Source organism: Oncorhynchus gorbuscha, linkage group LG06 (genome assembly GCF_021184085.1).
Source record: "Oncorhynchus gorbuscha isolate QuinsamMale2020 ecotype Even-year linkage group LG06, OgorEven_v1.0, whole genome shotgun sequence".
Lineage (NCBI taxonomy): Eukaryota > Metazoa > Chordata > Actinopteri > Salmoniformes > Salmonidae > Oncorhynchus > Oncorhynchus gorbuscha.
Window position 1 is genome coordinate 11891474 of NC_060178.1, and position 24309 is coordinate 11915782.

Here is a 24309-nt window from a genome sequence, read left to right on the forward strand (position 1 = left end):
GTGCCTCGGGGTTGTTTGACAAACACACTATCTAGGTAAATATAATTCCATACCTTTAACTGTGATTTGGACACTTTCCCACTTTTGTCCAGGTCCAACGCTGTAAACGCGTGCCATATTGGCTTTAAAAGTTCGTCTCGTAGTGCCATTGAGATGGCTGCTTGCTTGACTAAAAGTAGCTCGTGTTGCGGAACGTTTTTCTCATAATAGGATACAATGAGACAGTCACGTGACAAGCTGCCAGACGCTTGTCCAAGAATGTCAACGCACATTTTAGTTCTTCATTTCCTCATGGCAGCTGGTCAAAATACACCTAGTAGATTAGTCACATTGAACTGAATTGGTTACAACGTGCCAGGTGTGCGATAAGGGGGTAATACAGTCATGTAGGGCTTTATGTAATATGACATGAATTTGAAGACCAGCATGAATTTGATAAGAATTTATTAAAAGATTATGTACAGGCTATAACAGTGTTAGAAACGGAGAAGCTACAGAACAATGATTTATTTAATGCTACAAAGGCAGGGTTGAAGCTGGAGGAAGTTGGAGGCTGTATAATTTTGGCAAAAAGAAGCACTTAAAAAAAACAGGTTTGATAGACACCATTCTTACATGTATTGCATGATCCATTTAAAAAAGAAATATATATATAGTGGATAGTTTAAACAAAATAATAATGTTATGGTCCACCAAATATGATAATGGGTGCAATGATTTAAAACTACCTTAATTGGAAAATGAAAAATCCATTAACCCTGTAGAACAAAGACATGAATAGCAGCAGGTTATGTGGCAAGTTCCCCGTTGCTTCCAAAGTGCTCTTAAAAGCATTGTCTGACAGACCCTCGGATGCCTGGAATCAGGCAGTAAGGTGCACACATCTGTGGCCTGGTACATTCACACACTGAGGGCTTCTCTGTGTCCCTCTCCATCAAAGAGCAAGGCTTTTAAGGAAGTGCATGGAGTACAGTGGAGAGCCTCTGCAAACTACTTAGACTTGTGGCTGACAAAAACAAAACAGAAAAAAAAGGTACATTAACTACCTTAAGGAATGCTTGGTCTCTGTCAAGATGTCCACTACCAGAATTACTGGTCAAATATTTGACGAGTCAGTACTAATTGAGTATGGCAATGTCAAGTCTCAGTCTTGACCGAGTCCGACAAGAAAGGTCCACCCACAGCACCGAGTTTGACAGTGAAGTCTCTCCTGTGACCAGTGGAAATTGGGTCCATTTTCAGCACTTGTACCCAACAGAATACGTAGCTAGTCAGATTCCCTAGATATCAGTTTTCCAGTCCATGTTCCAACATCATTGGGGGAGGGACGTGTCTGCATTTCAGTAAATGGTCAGGCTCATTGAGCGGTTCATCTTCTTGCCGATGAGTCTGGAGGTTTTGGGGTTGGGCTGGACAGTGGAACGGGTCAGGACTCTGTCTGTGGACAGAACCTTATCCTCAGCAGCAGCTTTGGCAATCTGGGCCAACTTCAGCTCCCTGGGGAAAGCAATGAAGAACAGTTAGACCAACCCTGAAAGAAACATTGCACCATGAGACAAACAGATTATGAAACCGAAAGTCCATACCGTGAATCTCTAATTTACAAGCCCCACCTTTTCTACATCTCCAATGTCACTTAGCCGTCAATTAATGTCACACTATGGGTAGGTTGGCTCACTATGTAAAAGCATGAGCAACAACTAGCTAACGACTGCCTTTAGTGTTTACAAAAACAGCCTGGGGGGGGGGGGGGGGCTAGGTGTCAGTGCCATTCTGTACTTACTTCTGAAGCAATGCATTCTTGAACTTCTCTGCGTTGAGTTCCACACGGAGCTGATCAGCAGTCATTCTAGCTGCGGTCAACAGCACCGGGTGCTTGATGAGGTCATTGGTGGAAGGCCGCCTGGTGGGGTCAGGGTGGATCATCAGCTGCAGGGGAGAAAAAAAATTACAAATAAAGTTACCCCCTGAAAACGAGCAAATGTAAATAGCCCAACATCAGCCACTTGATTTTTGAGCACACAATTCAAATGAACAGTATATCTTTCAATATCACACAGCTTTATCAGTTTCTCCAATAACAGGATAGTGAACAGCAGTGAATAGAATAGCAGTGGCATAGAATCATATTTTCCAACTGTACCATTATCTAGTTATAATGACAATTCTCAAATGCCCTTCTAGCCAAATAGAAACTGGTATTCAACAATGCTGTGTTATAAGCAAAGGTATAGCAGTCATTTTCAAGAGGAAAATGACTGCTTTTAGAAAACCTTCTTAACCTTCTTAAATTAACCGGTCACATTTCAAAGGAAACGCTTATAGTAACATCAAGTTCTTACCTTGAGTAGACTCAGGAATTCCTGAGAGAGCACTTGTGGGATGGGTGGCAGTTTTCCCAGACGGATCTCGTGCCACTTATCCCCATTGGTGGGCAGAGGCTCTGCCCCCGAGGCACTGATAACAGTCAGGGCCAGGGCAAAGATGTCCGCCTTCGTCAAGTTACTGTAGTCCTGAAGGAAAAGTTTGACGTGATTAGGAACGTTGTAAAGAATCATTTGAATTACCCTGGATTTCCGAATAATAATACTTATGCTGGGGCAAGGCAAATTTCTAATGGAGAAAACTCACCTCTTGGAGGACTTCATTTGCCAGGAACCTGCTATCGCCTTCTTCAACTTGAGGATTGTTCACCCTCGTCACATGGCCAAGGTCACCTATTTTGTATACCACACTGGTTGCCAGTCCATCCTTTTCGTCCTCTTCTTCATCACATGCGTCTACACTGCACACCGTCTTGCGTGAGATAAAAATATTGCCTGAAAGAGAGACAATACACAAATTCATTTTTGTTGTCAATGACTAAGTAAAAACAAACACTTCAACCAAATTGCATTGAATTAGGGATGGGAATCAAGATGTCCTCCTGTTAAAAACTAAGCTGACTTTTTTTAAGTAAAAAAAACAAACTGTGCTGGTTTCTCTCGTCTCCACTGTTAACTAAACATCCACTTCATTATTACAAATCCCATCTGACATTAAAGTTCATGCTTTTCAACCTCTCAGTGGTACTTACTAGGCTTGATGTCCATGTGGACCAGCGAGGATGAGTGGATGTACTTGAGGCCGCGAGTCACCTGCAGCAGCAGGTCCTTCAGCTCCAGCTCCGATAGGAAGCCGAGCCGCCGATAGTTCTCGGCCGTGACATCTGAGAGGGTGCCGCCGTTGCAGTACTCGTTCTGGATGAGCATATGGTCATCCTCTGCCCAGGCTGAGTAGTAGCGAACCACGTGGGGGTGCTGGCCCAGCACAGCATGGGCATACACCTCCCGAAGAGCGTTCTGCCTATAGGTGGAACGCAGATGTAGTTAGATTAGGCATTTCTTCAAGTTGGTTAACTGTGGTTAGGATAACTAACATTATTTATTATTTCAAGGACCGTTAGAGAATAGACTACTATTCCCAAGTCTGGTTGGAATACATAGTGACAGCAACAAAGGGAGGATGTCAGACTGGCTTCAGCAAGAGTACCCATACACAATATATACTGAACAAAAATATAAACTCAACACCTGTTGGTCCCATGTTTCATTAGCTGAAATAAAAGATTAGTTTTAAAAGAAATAAAAGAAATGTTCCATATGCACAAAAAACATATGTCTGGCTGGATCAGTATATTTAGAGCGTGCTCCTGTTTCAGATAGAAACTCCAACTTACTCATCCACAGAGCCTGCCAGGGGCTTCTTTGAACGCTTGATAGCATAGATGCAGCCGTCCAGTCTTTTGACACACTTGAAGACGGCCCCATACTCCCCGCAGCCGATCTTCTCCAGCTGGTGGAACTCAGAGGCGTATCTGGACTTCATATTACTCTCCATCAAGGTGATTCTCTGAGGATGGAGAGGAGGTTTAATAGAAAATCACAATAGTCTAACTAAATGTTATTTGGATTATGTTATCCATCTAACTGGATGTGTGTAGGTCGAGAGCTTTGCTGAATAACATGCCTGTGAGTGAACCAAGTTCATCGCAATGCTATAAAGAAATCAGGATGGTTAGAAAATAACTACCTTTGGCGGAGGAATGATTTCTTCGGTTTCAGCGTCACTCGCCTCCATGTTCTCACCATAGGAGCTGAATAAAATTTTAAAAAACGAGACAAAGAGTTTGTTAGCATACATTCCAACCACCGGAGGGCAGCACTGGGGCCTTCACACACACATGGCAGAGTTCATTAGTGACCATGACGTGTCTTGGTTTCCTGCCAGACTTTTGCCTTACTGATGCTTAGTCAACGGATTTAACGATTCCAGCTAGCAATAACAATGGGTTACAATCTGTGTGTACCGACATATGGACACATCCAGGTATCAAATGAAAGGACAAAAACATAAGTGATCAATTGTTGTCTGTTGAAATTGGACTAAGTTAAACTGTTTTAGATAGTATTAGACTAACTTATTTGGCTAAAATAAAGACAGGGTAAATGAGTGACATACTCATTCCAGTGTGCCCTCTTCCTGTTATTCTTCTGTTGAGTGGTAGACTGGATGAGAAGGGCTTCCGGGGTGAAGGGGTTGATGTTGACCAAAGGGGTCTGGCTTCTCCTACTGTCTGGACCAGATTTTCCTGTGGAATCCACATTCCTGAAGAGAGCCACTCTCCTACTTGAGGACACTGAGCTGGCAGTTCTGGCTTTATTCAGCAAACTCTGCAAAATGAAAATATTCAAGACATGTTGAGACACTTAGAGAGCAAACTATTATGATAAAGTGAAATACCCTTAATGAACTGAATTACCACATATATAAATAACTAATTTGGGTTGGGTAAAGTTGAGGTGAAATTTAGGTGAAAGTGTATACAAATATGCCTATCAATGCAAAATATTGATGTTGACAAGGATTCCAGAGTGGATAAGTGGGGGCATGTCCAGCCATGAAAAAGTCTAGACTTCGAATCAATGACTCAATTTGCAAGGCTGACTGCTGGGTTATATAATTGTATAGCACTACTGAAAATAGGTCAGTGGGCGGTTACTATTATTCAACAAAAGCTACCTTTAAAAACATTTTAAAAAGTACAGATTCAATGAGTCACTATGTCATGCTGCCAGCCTTTTGTACAGTACTACAAAAATGCCATGCATCATTACTACGTCATAAATGTTAGCTAAGTATGCTACAATGCATTAACTATGTTGTCAAAACAATATTAGCCAATTGTTGGTATGGTACAGCTTGGAGGTTTTCTGGATCAAATGGTCAAACCTTTGGTGTGTGTGGAGTATCAAAAAGGCGAAGTTTTCTGAAGGTTTTGTGTGGAGGTGTGTCGGGGCAGTCTGGAATAGGAGAGCTCGAGCCTTCCCCATCGTCCTGAATGTATGACCGCTCCGGTGAATTGCCGTACACCCGAGAGCTTTTCCGTGGTGACCGGGACCCCTTCGTGAAAATAACGCTACTGGGGGACTGAAGGTGAGACGGAGAACCGAATCCCTCTTCGTCCCATAGTTCAACATCACCGCGTTCCCCAGTCCGGTTCAGAGGGCTGCTGTGTTCGAGTCGTTTATCGACACTGTCCCGTAGCTCATGCATTGGAGAGTCCAGTTCTGTAAAGCCCGATTCTGCTCCTGTGCTGTTGTTGCCGTCCTCAATCGGGTCATCCTCTTCATCGCTCGGTGTAAACTGTAACTTCTGACGTATTGGTCGGGCGTTTGGAGATGAACTTCCATGCCGACGACGGCAACTGTAACTCTGCATTTTCATTTAAAACCAGGCGATCGCTTTAAAAAAAAAGTGTCCGTTTATAGCTAAAGGTGTAACGTTAACAAACTGTTAGCTAGCTAATCCGCGTAATTACTATGCAACTACTGTAGTATGTATATAATCACCGTAAAATAAATGAATGTAGCTTGTAATATCAAGTCATTCGGCTAGCCACGCAGCAAAGTTGACGCTGCTACCTGGCAAACGAGAAGTATGGCAAAAGAAAAAGTCAAACTTCCACGGAAATCTCCCTGATGTTCAGCGAACACTTTCTCTTGATGACGAGTCGCAAATTGTAACACAACATCTCAAGCAAGTGTATATGTTCATCTGATAAATTTGCTCCGAAGATGTGTCGCTAGCTGTACAGTTAGCTAACCAGCTACACGCCCCTGCCGTGGTCACTCCTACTAGCTCCAGCCAAGTTAGCTTATAGGTACCGGAAAATGGCTGTGGCGCACTGCAACCCCTTGTCCAGAACCCAGCGCGAATAGAAACACATCAAATCCGTCGGGGTACCTAAAAAAAAAATGATCCCAAAAACTCGCAATGAAATGACTTGGTTATCTTAAAACGTTACAAACTCTAAAAGTGTATTTTCACAACAAATCATTGGTTAGCTATGTTTACATACATTGATCTAAGCGAAACTCAGAGCATCGTTTATGAAGCGCGTGGTGAAGGGCTTCCCGCGACCGTTGGTCAGATGATCCACTCCTCAGCCAATTGGAGCGAACCATGCGCGTTTAAAAGATAGGCGTTGCAGTAAGTGCTACGTCATTTACATTCTCTTTGATGAAACGTCAATTTGGCGCGAATGATCATCTTTTATCAAGTTCCAAATTAAAAACCCGTTTAATGGCGCTACTTTCAAGGCCGAAGTTAATTTTTTTGTAAAAAAAAATCGTAAATTATTTACATAAAAGTTTAATACCAGGCCATTATGAACTAACTGATCGTAGACATACAATTGTCCATATACATATGTATTTGGATGGATCTGCATGCAATAGGCTATTTGCATGAATCCGCGTAATTACTATGCAACTACTGTAGTATATACATTATCGGAACTGATCTACATTTCAAGTTTTATATGACTCATATTTGGCATTAAATATTACATTTTTCAGTTGAATGTTTAGATATAGCTCTTAATTTAATATTCTCATACACACCTTGTTGCCATCGGCTTTCACGCCTTAATTTCAATAAATCGGCAAGATAAAATGTTATAAATCATAAAAATAGATCATAAAAATATCTATATATCTCAAGATTGTGTCCACAACATTTAACTAATAGTGGTAGTTGTTCTATGCATGTCTCAATAAAACTGTAAGGTAATGGGACCAAGGGGTTCATGATGTTCTGTCTTTCTCTGTTCCCCAAACAAACTTTATGTACACAGTATATTGTGTGATTAATATTTTTATTACAAAAAAAATGAGTTAGCTGTACATTGCAGTTGCACAATAGAAATAATCCTGTCCTCACCAATGGCTGAAGGAGCACATTAAATCCACATAGGACTTCAATTATCAAAACACACACATATACATATATACACATACATACACATATATACACATATATGTATGTATGTATGTATGTATGTATGTATGTATGTATGTATGTATGTATGTATGTATGTATGTATGTATGTATGTATGTATGTATGTATGTATGTATGTATGTATATATATATACACATATATACACATATATACACATATATACACACACATACACACACATACACACACATACACACACATACATACACATACATACACATACATATACATACATATACATACACATACATACACATACATACACACACATACATACACATACATACACATACATACACATACACATACATACACATACATACACATACATACACATACACACACATACACACACACATACACATACATACACACACACACACACACACACACGTGTATATATTTATGTGTATATATATATATATATATACACACACACATACATACACATATATACATATACACATACATACACATATACACATATACACACACACACACATACATACACACACATATACAATTATTGTAGAATCTAGAAAATAGTTTAGACACAATTTATTCTTTGCTATTAGTTAATTGTGGAGTTAATCGTCCAATCCGGTGGTCTCGCCTTGCTGTATTCGCGACGCTATTCTGATGGCTTCTTCCAATGATGGTTGATCACTGAGCTAAAAAAACACACAAAAAAACACCATATGTTATTAAAAATTAAAGTCTAACATATTTAGCACAAGTTTAATCCATTAATCTCCCCACCACTCAAACCCACTACCATTTCCTCATCAGTATTATTGCTCTTTTGTGTGATTAACGAGCATGACAGGTTGTTATACCACAGAAGGATTAGAGAGTGTTTGCATTTTCATTAGCATGACAAGAGGGCAGATCGAAGCAATCAATGGGTTAACAAGCCAGTACATGTATCTGCCCACTTTGGCTGTTACAGAACCCCCTCAGGCAGAACAATGGCTTGCTTTGTTTAACACCTTGTAGCACTGAAGTGATATTAGTCCTAGGGAGCTTTGAACTTCTGAATGATTAACTGTTATTGACTTACTGGCTACATGATTTCAGTCTAATTTCTCACAACAAATGTTTTCATTATTATGAACATAACAGGTGTTTATATAAAAACAAACATTTCTGTGACAAAGTTTACTGTTGCAATTAATATAGTTTACTACATATCAACGTTGACATTTTATTTAATTACCAAATGACCCAAAACAGATACAGGGTGGAGCCTGGAGGGTACAAGTGGAAAGAAACACACACTTCGCCAGGGGGACTGGCTTCCTTCTGTACCTTGTGATAAGATTCAGAATGTAGTAAATCATGTCAATTCTAGGTGTTTCCTGGAGTAGCAGGAAATACATGTCCCAAATGGCACACTTTATGTTGCACTACTTTTGACCAGAGCCCTGCTAAAAGAAGTGCACTATATAGGGAACAGGGTGCCATTTGGGAAACATCCTGGTAAGCAACAAGCCACTCTGTGGGATCAGACTGCGCAGTAGTGGGCCACAGGGCTAGTGGCAAGTGTCCACTGGACCTCGATTGCATAGAAACCACAGTCCACACATTATGTGACTATAGGCCTTCTTTCATTAAGACAGTTAGGTCAACACCAGAACTGGAGAGTGGTCACCACAACCCTTGGCACACAGCTCTTGCTAAACCCCAATCCAACCCCACCTACCCATCAAGTTCACCGGAGTGTTTAAACAGCAAAACACAGAGGTTGGGTGGGGAGGGATTAGCCAATGGCAAATAGCTCAGGTTTAATCTTTGCTGATGACTCTTTGTTTGGTCTGAAACTCATGTGAATATCATCAATGGCAGAAAAATCAGTTCAATGTGTTCTCATCCGGCAAAACTACGGGGAACAGTCAAACAGAACACATAATTTAAGACGGATACTGAATGAATAGAGCAGGAGTTGTTCCCTTTTCCACATGGAATTCTCTCTCATTCATATATATATATATATATTATATATATAATATATCTGCAACATCAGGTAATGTGAGAACCAAATGTTTGTATAACTAACCCAAGATAACTACAGGCTACGGTCTTCCAATGGTAGCAAATTAATAATTTGGGGCAGAGCCAAGCTAGAGAGATTCTATTGGTGAGTTCTAGCATGTACATGTATATATCCATTATGTAACACCTATTCTGAAGTCCACGCAGTGCAATTACTCAACTCACCCTTGCACTCAAACTAAACAACATCATTTTTTTTTTAGAAACTTTGTCAAAGGGTAAAGGCTAATTAAAAATAAAATAAAAAAAGTCCACTAACAGATTGTAGTTTTGGGAACAGAACACATTGAGATCAAATGCTTAATGGATGAGAAAATTTGCAGAATGTCAGACAAAATCCATCTCGCTCAATCTTCTCCGGCCACTGGGCTTCCCATCGTCACCATATTTGGTAGTGAGTGGAAATGCCAACTGTATGCTTCAGGTTTATATATCATGTGAAACATCTGTGGTGTTACCTTCCATCTCCCAAACCAAGTAGCTAGGTAAACATGTTCACCAAGGCTGTGTTTACACAGCCATCTGAAGAACCCAATTCAGGTTATATTCTGATTGACACTCAGTTTTACATGTGACCTCTATCCGATCTGCGTATTCACACGTAGCCTCTAAAACTGAGCAAAGATGAAACGCTAATTTCCTGTCACTGCTCCTTTAAATTTTGTGGTGGTTGTCATGGTAACAGCAGGTAATGTGAAAGATGTGTGTGTGTGTGTGTATGTATATATATATATATATATATCCAGACTGAGGTCACATTTGAAGCATCAGAATTGTATCAGGATTGAGATTCACATACGAATGCACGTACACAGGCAGCCCAATTCTGATCTTTTTCCACTAATTGGTCTTTTGACCAAACAGGTAAGCTCTTTTGTCAATAATTGGCCTTCCTGTGTAAACACAGCCTAAAGATCAGATTCTATGTTGTTTTTTCCATTTACACATTGGGGAAAAGATCAGATAGACCTAGGTATCAGATTTGCCAATACACTAGAATTGGGGTAACTGTGTAAACGCAACCTAACTAACAACCATAGGCTTCTCATTGTGGCATACCTGTACAGCGATGTGAGTGCCATTGGAAGTAGCCAATAGGGTGACCGGGTGAGGGCTTGAAGACACCACCTGGTGCTCCTGTTCCTGGATAAAATCCACCTCCTCCACTGTCTGGTACGTGGTCATATCTGGGGTCATAATTTGCACCTGCAGAGGACAGAAATAACATTTGAAAAAGAGAATACAGAGTATAAAATATAGAACGCAAAAATCAAGGACACAAAGACTTTGCTCCGAAGTGAGATTGATTAGGCCTCGAAACATTTTGTCCCTTAAGTCAAAATAAATCCTGTATTTTGTCCGTTTATTATAATAAATATTGTAGATTACATGTAATTATGCTGTAGTATGTTTTGTTGTTGGTCACTCATGTTTTGAAAAATATATATATATTTTTTTTTTATAAATCCCACATGTATTGGGAGTGTGTAGAATCTTTATTTTCTTTTTGCTGAAGGTATACTTGGTTTACCAACATCTACCCAGAAAAAGAATTGTAGGTACATATATTTCCTAGTACATAGAATGGACATTGGCAGTAGTGCAGATGGGCAGCAACCCAGAATATAATTTTTTTTTAAATAACACCCAACTTTACATAAAAATAATTATAACTAAACATTCTTTAATAATTGATAGATACCTGTCCCTCTGTGCCATCCTCTGTCACCATGGTGACAGAATGCCCTTGTGACATCAGCTCATGGGCTGGGATGGTGATGGTGGTACCTTCTTGTGTTACCATGGTAATTGTACCGCCCATCGCTTGCAAATCCGCCTCGGAGATACTGACCTGAAGTATAACAACATCAGCTCGTTTCCTACTACTCCAACCGTCACAACATGCACTCATCAACACACGTGTACGAATGGTGTTTCTTCATTTCCTCTATAAAAGAGTTCGTGAAAAACAGTTCCTGTTACGCACCCAGCAATGCATTATTTAAGTTTAAAGATCATTCGTTCCAGCGAAAAGACATGAAAAGCAAAGAATAATATAAAATTACATTTACATTTAAGTCATTTAGCAGACGCTCTTATCCAGAGCGACTGCAAGATAGAGAAAGTGAGCCAATAGTGGGGGAAACACTGATGTGTGACATGGATGCTTACCTGCTGTGTTGTTCCATCCTGAGTGACTAGAGACACTTGGTGCTGTTGCCCTAGAACCTCTGGGGTCCCCACAGACACCTGTCCCAACAAGGAGTCGTCCACCTCCACGACAGATGTGTAGGTGACATCGGGATCATCAATGGCATCTGAATCAGACAGGGAAAACAGGGTCAAGCTTAGAAACCCACAGAATAAATTAATAGGGTCAGGTTTAACGTGTTGATGACAGGTCGTCTGAGATTGAATGAGGGCCAATGAAAGTCATCTCCGTATCCAAGCAATCATTGCAATTTGTCAGTATTCAACATAATTTAAGAAATCAATGATTTCATCATTCGCCATTTCTTTAGAAAGAGGTAAACTTCTATTCTGTCTACTATATGTCACAGCTGAGTACAGAGTGCAGTTACTTTTCCCTCTCATTATGTGCACAGGCGTACACACAAACACTGACCTGTGGGTTGCTCAAAGTAGGCCTGGTGCTCCTCTTCGATGGGCTCCGTGTCATTGTGCGCTGTGCGCTTGTGCATAGCCAGGGTTGAGATCTGTTTGTAAGTCTTCCCACAGTAGTTGCAGTTGTAGGGCTTGCAGTGCGTGTGGACCACATGGTGCTTGTACAGGCTGGAGTACTCCGTGAATCGCTTATCACACCCTGGCAGGGTGCACACGTAAGGTTTCTCTCCTGGACACATGGACAGGTACAACACATTGTTATCATTGGGCAAAAAAACAACTCAGTCAAGGTATATTGTGATTGCTTCAAAAAAAAGAACATGACATTTTGGTCCAAAAAGTCTCCATCAGACAGCTCCTTCCTATATGGCCATGTAAATAACATGTAACAAAGAAGCCTAGTATTTTGGTACATGCCTGTATGAATCCTCATGTGGTTCTTGTAGTTGGTGGCGCTGGCGAAGGATCGCCCGCAGCTGGGCTCAGCGCAGTAGTACGGCCGCTCTCCGGTGTGCGTGCGGATGTGAACCTTGCGGATGTTGGAGGTGGTGAACGACCGTCCGCAGCCCTCAACAGGACATTTGAATGGCTTCTCTCCTGAAAACAACACAAGGCAGGACAAACGAGAGTAAGACTACGTCTCAGAATGTACATTAGACATAATGGGGGTTTGAGAGTGAGAAACCTGAGATCTATCAATGGCCTATATTGAAAATAGCAACCTGACCCCAACACAAGGCAGAGGAGACAGTGACAAAGAAAACTCAATAGGTGGAAGAATAAGTGGAACCCATCCTCTTCCTTGTACCAGTGCATTTCTACCGGGAGTGTATTGTACCAGTGCATTTCTACCGGGAGTGTATTGTACCAGTGCATTTCTACCGGGAGTGTATTGTACCAGTGCATTTCTACCGGGAGTGTATTGTACCAGTGTATTGTACCTGTGTGTGTCCGTGTGTGTTTCTGTAGGTCTCCGGATGTTTTGAAAGACTTTTGGCAGTTGATCTCCTGGCAGCGGTAAGGCTTTTCCCCAGTGTGTGTACGCGAGTGACTCTTCAGCCCATACCCTGAAGAGGACAAAACAAGGTGCCAAACAACTTTAGTCTGGAGACAATTTAAACACAAAGAAGAAATCAGCAAGGTTGTATAACCCATGAGAAGAGTTAAAGCCCTCACAGTAGCTTGCTACCTGTAGCAAACTTCTTCCCACAGCCAATGTGGTCACAGATATATGGCTTATCTCCAGTGTGGCATCTCTCGTGTACCTGTGGGGAAACACAAACAAAGCTATATTACAGCAACAGTAAAAACAAACTACACACACACACAAAATACTCTAGCTTTTATTAGAAGTAAGAAGAACAAAACTCATTAGAGAAAATATTTGACATAGAGAGGAGAATGGTATTGAGTCAAACACAAGGCCTTGCCTTTAGATGGTGAGCAGTGGTAAAGAGTTTCCCACAGTCCTCGTGGTCACAGTGGAAGGACTTCTCCCCTACGTGTGAAACCCTTCCTGTCCTACCCTCTTGACCCTGGAGAACAATCTGAAGAGAAGAGGAGACATTAGGTCCTCATGACAAACCAGGGTCTTTTGTTCATTAGCCACCAAACAGGAAGAGACCGTACTAAAACACAGAGGATCTACCTGGACTTGTGGAGTAAGATACGTACCTTTTTGTTTTCCATTGCAAAATGTTTTCAAAAGTTATTTGTTGCGTGCCAGTTTAGGGTTAAAACAAAACATGTGAAACATCTGGGTGCGAGGGTTGAAAAACCCTGCTCTAATGAACATTATCCAGCTGAGTGACAGTACCTGCATGTGGATGCCATTATCAGTCTCCTCTCGGCCAAACAGCCCACTCTCTAAATTCTCCACCTGGCAAACAAGCAAATTAAATGCATCATTATATAGTGCTTCTGAATGAGACTCTCTTCACAGCAATACTGCAGCCCATAACCTTGAGTCCTCAAACTCTACTCTGGACCTCAAAGCCAGTTCCACTGCATACTTTCATTGTTCCCCTCTAATAAAGGGACTGACTTAGACCTGGGACAACAGGTGCCTTGCAATTAATTGCAAGGTAGAAACAGAAAACCATTAGACTCTGGACCTCGTAGGTAAGAGTTGGGTACCCCTGCCCTATAGTAACATGGAACATTCTCTACTCCCACCCAGCTTTAATGTGTGCAGAAATAAGGGAAGGAACCAAATACTTAGTCAACCCAGTCTTTTCATGACCATGTTGCAGAGCAAAGCAGAGGTGACATGTTTAGTATCCATGTCTATATGAATAAATCTATACTTCCCTCTATGGCTCTGGGTTTAGATATCACACTACCTTGGTGGTGTACTGCTCCAGCACACTGATGGTCTCCGAGTCTATGCCCCCGTCTGTCTGCAGGTCGGAGATGGTGCCGTCGGCCTGAATGGCCAGGATGGTGTTGGACTGGGGCATGTGCACCGTGTGCTGGATGTATGCCGTGCTGCCGTCCTCCAACTGCACCGCCTGCAAGCTACTCTGTTCATATGTCTCTGAGGAGGTATCAGGAGAAAGGTTAAACGTGACCAATGTGGCCCCTAGTCACTACTCCCCTAGGTATTCTTGTACACCTGAGATTGAATTTGAGGCAAAAAATATCACATGGCCTAACAAAGAGAAAGGTGTCACTTCTATCCTATTGCTAATGATAAATAATTATACCTAAACCTAATGCCAATCCAAGAGAAGAAATAAAGATAGACCAGACAGAATCCGACCTACATCCTTGATGAACAACATTTACCTTTGGGTGCATGAATGTAGGCTGTTGTTCCATCTTCTAGCTGGACAGCCTGTCCATCTTCAAGTTGCAAACTGTCTCCTCCTACAATATAAACATGCAATACACATGGTAGTCTCTAGAAATGCATTATACACAAACATCTGTCAACGAAACACAAATGTTATCCAGGTTATGCCAGAGAAGCTCAGGTCAAAAATCAAATGTTTATGTTCACATGCATCGTAAACAACAGGTGTAGACTAACAGTGAAATGGTTACTCACGGGCCCTTCCCAACAATGGATGTAAAAGTACATGTAAGAGTCTGGTTCATTTCCTTCACCTGATTTTGGCATGGACATATGCTGGACGTATGCAGTAGACCCATCCTCCAGTTGGATGACCTGTCCATCCATTAGCTGTCCATCTGAAAAGGAAACTACTCCTCTCAATTAGACTGAACTCTAATCAGAGCTGTCACTGAGCCACAACATACTTGTCTCAGAAGCCCCTACTAAGCACAGATCTAGGATTAGCTTACTCCCTTCCCTTATCTTTACCATAGAGGATAAGACCTTGCATTTGTACATAGAGAAGACCTGAGGCAAATGTGGACATTTTTGCTTTTCTCTCACCTCACTGATAATGATATGAGTGAGTGATGCACGCTTACCTTTGTGGTCATGCTGTATGTATGCTGTGGAGCCGTCGGCAAGGGTTACCGCCTGTAGACTCACTGTGTCCATATGATCGCCGTCTATATAGGATCATAACAGTCAGTATTAACGTACTCAACTAAGAGCTGGTCGAGACACGATAATAATTGTGGTGGTGCACTTTTTCTATTAGGCAGTATGTTACTTTAATTAGGTCCCACGTTGAGTTCTAAAACCCATCTACATATGTTGATATAGTGGAATGACAGTGTTGATACACATAGTATTTATACTGTGGGAATATGAAAGCTATTTTCCTAACCCAGTCTTGGGATATAAACAAAGTACCAAGCTTGCTGTAGTATTTTACTTTGAACTGTGATACATACATCTAATTATATTCTCTGACCACTTCCCATTAGTAGTTGGTTTGACCCTTTGACCTCCCGTGTTGGGTTAGGACCCCGACAGAGCTCACCTGCCACGGTCACTGCCTCGGCCAGACAGAGGGTCACCTGCTGGCCGTCTGCATCCTGGAACTCTGCCATCGCCTCGGAGTCACAGTTTATCTGGGCCAAGAGCATATCTCAACCTACTCAAACAAACAGGACAAAAAAACAAACAGGATTCAAGATGTCTCTGGTTCTGAATTTAGAGAACTTAACTTGAAAACCTAAAATCTGAGAAGTTGAATATATGAAACTTTGGTCAATTTGAAATTAGAGTTTTGTAAACTTGATACACAGATGAAAAAAATGTAAATATATACCATGTTGAAACTGAATATATAAATATTGAATTTGAATTTAATTCAATTGAATCGGAAAACAATGCGATGCTCAATTCAGTTTCAAATTATGAAATACAAGTTTAATTTAATTATTTAATTTGTGCATAAAAAAGGGGGCCTCACAATCACATCACTGTATTTTTTTGCATTCAAAATGCCGTATTTAAAAATGGAGTTGTATTCATTGTCCGTAGCTAATGCCTGCCCATACCATAACCCCAACATGGAGCACTACCTTCACCAAACCGGTCGCCCACACGACGCCATACACATGGTCTGCGGTTGTGAGGCCGGTTAGACGTACTTCCAAATTCTCTAAAACAACATTGGAGGCGGCTTATGGTAGAGAAATTAAAAATGTTTTATTTGATACATTTAGGATCCCCATTAGCCGACTCCAATGGCAACAGTCTTACTTGGGTCCGACAACAACAAAAAAACATTACAGACAAAAAGACTTTACAATTTACATACATTGAAAAAACATTAACGTGTAGTGTGTGTGCATCTATCAGTTACACATACATGTCAGTACATAGACACAAGTAGATTACACGGGGGAAAGGCATTGTGCCGTGAATGTTGCTTTATTTGTTTTTTGAAACAAGGTTTGCTGTTCCCTTGCACTATATAAGATGGGAGTTTCATGCACTAATGGCTCTGTATAATACTTACTGCATGTTTCCTTGAATTTGTTCTGGACTGTGAAAAGTCCCCTGGTGGCACATCTGGTGGGGTGTGTATGTCAGTGCTGTGTGTAAGTTGACTATGCAAACTATTTGGAATTTCCAGCACATTAATGTCTCTTATAAAACGAGAAGTAACGCAGTCTTTCCTCAACTCTTACCCAAGAGAGACTGGCATGCATAGTATAAATATTAGCTCTCTGATTACAATGAAGAGCAAGACGTGTGGCTCTGTTCTGGGCCAGCTGCAGCTTAACTAAGTCTTTCTTCGCACCACTTGACTGGACAATAATTAAGATACAAAAAAAGCCTGCAGGACATGCTTTGTGGAGTGTGGTGTCAAAAAAGCAGAGCCTCCCCCCGTCTTTACAACCATTGAATCTATATGTTTTGACAATGATTGTAAACTATCTAAGGTAACGCCAAGTAATTTAGTCTCCTCAACACCATTCATTACCAGATTCAGCTAAGTTCTAGAACTTATGGAATAACTTGTACCAAAAACAATGCTCTTAGTAGAGATGTTCAAGACCAGTTTATTATTAACACTAGCATTCAATTCTCTGGCAACAACTCTGGTGGACATTCCTGCAGACATCTGTGGCATTGTGTTGTGACAAAAGTACACATTTTAGAGAGTGGCCTTTTGTTCCAGCACAAGATGCACGCGTGTAATTATCATGCTGTTTAATCAGCTTCTTGATATGCCACACCTGTCTGGTGGATGGATTATTTTGGCAAAGGAGAAATCCTCACTAACAGGGATATAAACACATTTGTGCACAGAATGAGAGATAAGCTTTTTGGGCGTATGTAACATTTCTGGGATCTTTTATTTCAGCTACTGAAACATGGGACCAACACTTTACATGTTGCGTTTATATTTTTGTTCAGTTCAGTGTGCTAGATGCCTTGCTTAAGATTGATGATTAAAAACCACCCCGATTGCTGAATCATTAACCCATATTTTCAACCTGACAATTATATCTGGTACTATCCCCAAGGTTTGGAAGGCGGCCCATGTTCTCCCCCTTCACAAAAGGTGGTAACCTAAATGATTATTAAATCACTCTGCTCCTAAAATGTTCTTGCTGAGCGAAAATATTTGAATCCTTGATTAATTCTCAGCTAAGATCTTTCCTATCTTGAAATGTAAATCAGTCTGCATCCCTAGTTATAAATGTGGTTAACTGTATGGATAAAAAGCAACATTGACAAGTCAATGAAGAGGGCAGCACAAAGGCTTTCGATACTGTTGATCACACACTGCAAATTCAAAAGGCAGTCCTAAAATTGGCCTAGACCAGGCTGCATGTAAATGGTTTAAAAATGACTTGACAGATAGACCTCATTGTGTATCTATCGATGGTGTTAAATCAGGTTTCCTGGATATTACCAAAGGTGTCCCACTGGTGTCGATTCTGGGTCCTGTACTTTTTACAGCTTAAATGAACAATATCGCCTTGTCTGTAAAAAATAAATAATAATAACCTGCACTTATATGCCGATGATACTGTTGTGTATGCCATTGCCCCCACAGGTGACCAGGCTCTATAGTCTACCCTCATTGTATTACAGAAAAACTTTATAGACCTGAAAATAGTACTGAATGCAGGTAAAACTAAGTACGTGTTGTTCTCTGGAGCACATAAAAATAACTATGATGATTTAAGCTTATGTACTATGGATGGTGTCCATATCGATCCGATCGTGTTCCTGCTTAGAAATATCTGGACATATGGATAGATGAAACGCTGTCTTTTAAAAATAATATTGATGAGTTAGTTAAGAAGCTAAGAATAAAAATGGGCTTCTTCTATAGAAATAGGTCCGGCCTCTAGCTAAATATTAGAAAGCAGATTATTCAGTCAACGGTCCTATCGGTCCTAGACTGTGAATGTGTTTGTTTTTAAGAGCCTGTAAGTAAGCATTTCACTGTAAGGTTTACACCCGTTGTATTCGGCTCACGTGACAAATAAACTTCGATTTGAATTTTTGTGCCCGTGTTTTTCTTTCTGCTTGCTCTTTGTATTTACATTGATGTGTATTTTCTGCTATTCAGGGCTCATCTGTAAAAGAGACCTTGGTCACAGTATGACTCCCTGATAAAATAAAAAAAGGTTCAATAAAATACAAAAAATATCTAGGGCAAAAAGATGTAGCGACAGCCATTGACACTACATACACAAAATATGACGATGCCTTTCAATTATGTAGGCAACGCCACGCACATTTAAGTTACATTCCCTTTACAAGTCAGAATGTTGCATACACTTCAGCTGAACTTACTCTACCAATTATCAATGTTGTTGGTCCTTCACTTGGTTGACATTTTAGACAAAATATCCCCAGGAAAGTGTTATTTAGCCAACTTCAAAACGATGGTCTCGGTATGTGGCAATAAAGATTTGTTTGCTTGTGACCAAAGGCATGTGCACAAGATGGAAGAACATGCAACGACACATGCATGTAAGCAAAGTCTGCAGGTGTTTACATGGTTCTGCACATGTACCAGGTGATATCAAGTTCAACGACAGTATCGGTGTTATGATACAGATGATTTCTCACCACAGATGGAACTTTAGTTTCTACCGTTGTAGTTAGATAGAGTTGGCCTAAAGCTCTATCCAGTGGTCTTATCAGGGACAACTGTTGTTGACAACTGTAGCATGGTAGCTAAGCCTAAACCGCTATGTTAATTGAATTCACCTAACCTACTGCATTAGTTCTCCTAACCTGCAAAGTTAATTATTTCAACCTGTTACGTAAACAACCCCTCTCTGGCAATAAATGATCAGTATCCTGAGTGGCGCAGCGGCATCTCAATGCAAGAAGTGTCACTACAGTCCCTTGGTCGAATCCAGGCTGTATCACATCCAGCCGTGACTGGGAGTTCCATATGACGGTGCACAATTGGCCCAGCGTCATCCAGGTTTGGCTGTCATTACAAATCAGAATTTGCTCTTAACTGACTTACCTAGATAAAGGTTCAATGTAAAAAAATATATATATACCAATACGAATCTAAAAAGTCAGGTAAGCAATACTTCACTGTGGAAGTGTCTCAAAGACCAACCACACATACAACCTGTAACAGAATAAGTGCAAATCTTATTTTATTCAGCATTCTGTCTTGTAAAGAAAACGTTGACGACTTTAAATTGCTATGTATATTAAGTATTGGTATACACATTTGATTTATTAGGCAACATACACTAACTTTATTTGGTAAAATGACTTGCAAGCTTGAGACAGACGCGTTGTTACAAATGTTGCAACTTCTAAACTGTCATGTGCCAGAGCAGGATAGCTAGGAAAGTTTTTCCCTACGAGTACTAGACCCACTGAGGGTGTTTGCCCTAGCCACAGCGGATACTTCGACATGAGTCCATAGGCCTACTGGTAAAATGCACATGAGGGAATACTCCGGGCAGAGAAATTAAATTAGTGGTACAGTAACCTTAAAACGTTGGGAACAACTGAGTTAGAAGACTGCACACGAGTTAACGATACATAAAGATAATCTGTGTTAAGACAAACCGCAATTCATCAAGTGATAGCCTAGCCTAAATTTGTTGAATTGGAGTATCCCAATAGGCTACATTGACTGTTACACAACCAGCTGTGTAGCCGAACAATAATTGGTCGCATAATAGGAACACTATAGCGGGTTGCACACGTAGCTCGTAATGCACTTAAGCAACAAGAAAATCTATTGGCTAGCTAATTCAGGTTAAGAAAGATTGTTCTTTGACATTCAATTTTATTGTAAAGCAGGTTTCTCCCGTCCCTCATTTACAGTCCCTGTTGTAGTTCTTCTCAGAGATGGCTGTGGGAATAATGCACACTGGGTAAAAAAAAAAATACCCAATTTATATACTAACCTCCGCAATTTTCCAACAATCCCTCCGTTCGACCACCATGCATCAGTGCAGGAAACGTTATGAGAGCATTTGCACCCGGGAACATGTATGAAGAAAAGCCGTTGCAACAAAGACCAACCCCAACTGAATTACCACCATTCTATTGGTTGTCTACACCTCAATGGTGGTCTTCCCATTGGCCACATACCAGCTAAACCTTCGCAATTTCAGGTAATATTTTCACTATACACGTTCATGGGCCCCTAGCAGGCGCCATTATGTGTATTGTTTGTGGCGTTTGACTAAATGTTATTTTTAACGTTACAAAACGGTTGACGCTTTGCATTTTACGTAACATGTACCTAGATCGTTATGAGCCTTTCTAATTTCTGTCTTATGTCATACAGCTGAGATCAAATTAGTCTGTAAATGTTCCATGTAAACAGCATTTACTGGGAAATGTCGAGCATCCATGTTGAAAACAAAGTTGTGTGGGAAAAAAATGGGGGTATGTGGGCAATGCAGTGAACTGAGCTCGTGACGGCTGAGTATTGATGCAGACATGATAACGTGACCTTTATGCAAGCTTATTGTATATCAGACTTAATGAAACAGAATTACCCTACAAAAGGTAACGTATAAGTTGGATATATAAGGGCTCACACTCATTTGTAATTTATATAGTCTATTTTTAGGCCATGGCTACATATACTGAGTTTTCACCCACGCCCACCTAAGGAAAATAAAATATTTGTGTGTGTGTGTGAAATATCACAGATAAAGTTTATTTTTTTGTGGGGGGTCTTATTACACTATAGACAAGTTACACTCTTAACACATTTTGTAGAACATTCTTTGTGGCAGGTAGCCTAGTGGTTAGAGCAGGTAGCCTAGAGCAGGTAGCCTAGTGGTTAGAGCAGGTAGCCTAGTGGTTAGAGCAGGTAGCCTAGTGGTTAGAGCAGGTAGCCTAGTGGTTAGAGCAGGTAGCCTAGTGGTTAGAGCAGGTAGCCTAGTGGTTAGAGCAGGTAGCCTAGTGGTTAGAGCAGGTAGCCTAGTGGTTAGAGCAGGTAGCCTCGTGGTTAGAGCAGGTAGCCTAGTGGTTAGAGCATTGTGCCCTAGTGGTTAAGCAGGTAGCCTAGTGGTTAGAGCAGGTTGCAGGTAGCCTAGTGGTTAGAGCAGGTAGCCTATGGTTAGAGCCCTGACCTGAGAGCAAGGTCCAAATCCTGTCACTCTGGTTAGAGCCCTCGTGGTTAGAGCAGGTAGCCTAGTGGTTAGAGCAGGTAGCCTAGTGGTTAGAGCAGGTAGAACAAGTCACTATTCCTTGGCCATCATTGTAAATAAGAATTTGTTTTAACTGACTTGCCTAGTTAAATAAAATGTTATATAATATTGGAAATCAATTTGAAAAATGCATTTATTTTCAATTGTATTTTTTCTTAAAGCTAATGATCCGGATCATTTTCTGCGCATGCACTTTATCTAACATAGCTGCTGCTAAGTGTCAGTATATCCATAATCTTTGCTAACGCTGAGCTAACCAACATTTTTTGGGGGGTGGGGTGCTATTAAACAACTAATTGACCAACGTTGGTCCAATTACTTGAATTCCATTTAGGTAGGTTTTTTTGTGAGCCCAACCTGTGGTTTCTTTAGAGAGAAATCAGATCATTCACGAGAGAAATTAAGTCAAGTTTTAATCCCGCAGGTGAAGATGTGGACCTGACAGGACAATGGAATATTTTCCATGTTTTGTCAATTTAACATTGAACATGTTTGGCTAGGGGAATTTCCATTATTAAAAAGCTTGAATCATTCTGAACCACGATGATGCAGCCTATGTCTTTGCCTTATTTCTGAACAGCTGAAATAAAAACCCTGCATCTATTTGAACAAACAGTGCATTTGAAAAGTATACAGACCCCTTGACTTTTCATATTTTGTTATGTTACAGCCTTATTCTAAAATGTATTAAATTGTTTTCCCCCCTCATCAATCTACACACAATACCCCATAATGACAAAGAAAAAACTGAAATATCACATTTACATAAGTATTCAGATCCTTTAGTCAGTACGTTGTTGAAGCACCTTTGGCAGCGATTACACCCTTGAGTCTTCTTGGGTATGACACCGCTGCCCAGCTATTTTCAGGTCTCTCCAGAGATGTTAGATTGGGTTCAAGTCCCGGCTCTGGCTGGGCCACTCAAGGACATTCAGAGACTTGTCCCGAAGCAACTCCTGCGTTGTCTTGGTTGTGTGCTTAGGGTCGTTGTCCTGTTAGCTGGTGAACCTTTGCCCCAGTCTGAGGTCCTTAGCTCTCTGGAGCAGGTTTTCATCAATGATCTCTCTCTACTTTGATCGGTTTATCTTTCCCTCAAGCCTGACTAGTCTCCCAGTCCCTGAAAAACATCCCCATACAGGGGTGGGCAACTCCAGTCCTCGAGGGCCTGATTGGCATCACACTTTTTCCTCCATCCCTAGCAAACACAGCTGATTAATCAAATGACATACTTAACTGAAGAGCATGATTAGGTCATTATTAGAGTCTGGTATGCACTGTATTTGCAAATACATGTATTTTAATTAAATACATTTTTAAAAATACAAGTATTTTATCATACAAAAAAAATTGTAATAGTGTTTTGTAATTTTTGCCTATTCCTGTGTGTTCCTCCATTTCCTGATTGAGTATAGTAACAGTTGAATTTGCATACACGTAGGCTACAGTAAGTGTGAAGCCCTATGTGTGTGAAAGAGAACAAATGCATGTGTTGTACTTGCATCTACACTCTTAAAAATAAAGGTAAATTTGAACCTAATAAGGTTCTTGAAAGCGATAACATAGGGGAACCATTTTAAGAGTCTCTGAAGAACCATAAATGGGATGGTTATTTGAAGAACCATTAAAAAAATCCCAAACCAGAAACATTTCGGCCCTCCGAGACCGGAATTCAATCGCCTTATTTGTATATTTCCCAGGGTGCTTTTCGAGTGAATTTTAGAATTGCCAGAACCAACCATGTTTGTTGGTTGTTGCATTCTTTCATTTTCAGTCCTGTGATCTTCACCAAATGAGATCATAAGTGAATATATTGTCATTCAAATTAAATGGAAGACAATACAATAGATTTTTCATAAGGCCTTATTTTGAGGGCCTAGTTTTACCCTAATACATTACAGTGGCCTAAAACTCATAGTTTATAGGCCACATAAGGCCTGCAAGTCACATTATGCTGCATTGTAAAGTAATTAGGGGTGACAATACCAGTAACGCAATATATATATTCAAAAAAAGAATGAAAACACGAAGCAGACTGAACTCTTTGGTCAATTCCCACGGGGGACAAGTACAGAAAAAAGAGTATGTAAATGTATCCACTCACTACTGTAAGTTGCTTTGGGTGAGAGCGTCTGCTAAAATGTAAAAAAAAAAAAAATGTTTTTTTTTGTAGCAGCCGCACCACATTATGGAGAGGAGATTGCTGGAAGCCAACCTGTTGCAAGGCAGGCTGAACAATCGAGGAGTGAAA

At 40.7% G+C, this 24309-nt stretch overlaps 3 protein-coding genes across 5 annotated transcripts in view; all 3 read right to left on the reverse strand.

Annotated features, from left to right (window-relative positions):
* LOC124037541 (switch-associated protein 70-like) overlaps nt 1-211 on the reverse strand; it is a 37974-nt gene extending 37763 nt beyond the window's left edge. Inside the window, exon 1 of the mRNA XM_046352344.1 lies at nt 54-211. Coding sequence (XP_046208300.1) covers nt 54-149 — 96 coding nt within the window. The 5' untranslated portion in view covers nt 150-211. The remainder of the gene's footprint in view (nt 1-53) is intronic.
* A 223-nt stretch (nt 212-434) lies between these two features.
* wee1 (WEE1 G2 checkpoint kinase) lies at nt 435-6444 on the reverse strand. Its single transcript, XM_046351631.1, has 10 exons — nt 6401-6444; nt 5272-6285; nt 4501-4712; nt 4072-4135; nt 3719-3891; nt 3077-3345; nt 2632-2819; nt 2343-2513; nt 1784-1929; nt 435-1497 (listed from the first exon to the last, which is right to left on the reverse strand). The coding sequence occupies exons 2-10, from the start codon at nt 5764-5766 to the stop codon at nt 1341-1343; spliced, it is 1875 nt and encodes a 624-aa protein (XP_046207587.1). The 5' UTR covers nt 5767-6285; nt 6401-6444; the 3' UTR covers nt 435-1340.
* A 1334-nt stretch (nt 6445-7778) lies between these two features.
* Nucleotides 7779-20953, reverse strand: znf143b (zinc finger protein 143b). Of its 3 annotated transcripts, XM_046352345.1 has the most exons (16): nt 20802-20953; nt 15920-16033; nt 15459-15542; nt 15129-15224; nt 14808-14888; nt 14363-14556; nt 13837-13899; nt 13451-13567; nt 13210-13285; nt 12962-13087; nt 12438-12617; nt 12022-12249; nt 11568-11713; nt 11098-11247; nt 10455-10601; nt 7779-8014 (listed from the first exon to the last, which is right to left on the reverse strand). In XM_046352345.1, the coding sequence occupies exons 2-16, from the start codon at nt 16023-16025 to the stop codon at nt 7931-7933; spliced, it is 1878 nt and encodes a 625-aa protein (XP_046208301.1). In that variant the 5' UTR covers nt 16026-16033; nt 20802-20953; the 3' UTR covers nt 7779-7930. The 3 variants fall into 3 exon arrangements, 2 of the variants coding, with proteins under 2 accessions (XP_046208301.1, XP_046208302.1); XR_006839209.1 differs by lacking the exons at nt 7779-8014; nt 11098-11247 and adding an exon at nt 11248-11343 and having other exon boundaries at nt 10467-10601; XM_046352346.1 differs by lacking the exons at nt 7779-8014; nt 10455-10601 and having other exon boundaries at nt 11104-11343.
* Between the last annotated feature and the right edge of the window lie 3356 nt (nt 20954-24309).

Excerpts from the sequence above, each read along its gene's own strand:
- wee1 (XM_046351631.1), bottom strand. The coding sequence starts at position 5,766 with ATGAAAATGCAGAGTTACAGTTGCCGTCGTCGGCATGGAAGTTCATCT. Across the intron at positions 4,713-5,271 it reads ATACTCCACACACACCAAAG|AGTTTGCTGAATAAAGCCAG; the intron begins GTTTGACCATTT and ends TTCATTTTGCAG. Across the intron at positions 2,820-3,076 it reads CCACATGGACATCAAGCCTA|GCAATATTTTTATCTCACGC; the intron begins GTAAGTACCACT and ends TCTCTCTTTCAG.
- znf143b (XM_046352345.1), bottom strand. The coding sequence starts at position 16,025 with ATGCTCTTGGCCCAGATAAACTGTGACTCCGAGGCGATGGCAGAGTTC. Across the intron at positions 13,568-13,836 it reads ATAATGGCATCCACATGCAG|ATTGTTCTCCAGGGTCAAGA; the intron begins GTACTGTCACTC and ends TCTTCTCTTCAG. Across the intron at positions 13,088-13,209 it reads TGGGAAGAAGTTTGCTACAG|GGTATGGGCTGAAGAGTCAC; the intron begins GTAGCAAGCTAC and ends TGTCCTCTTCAG.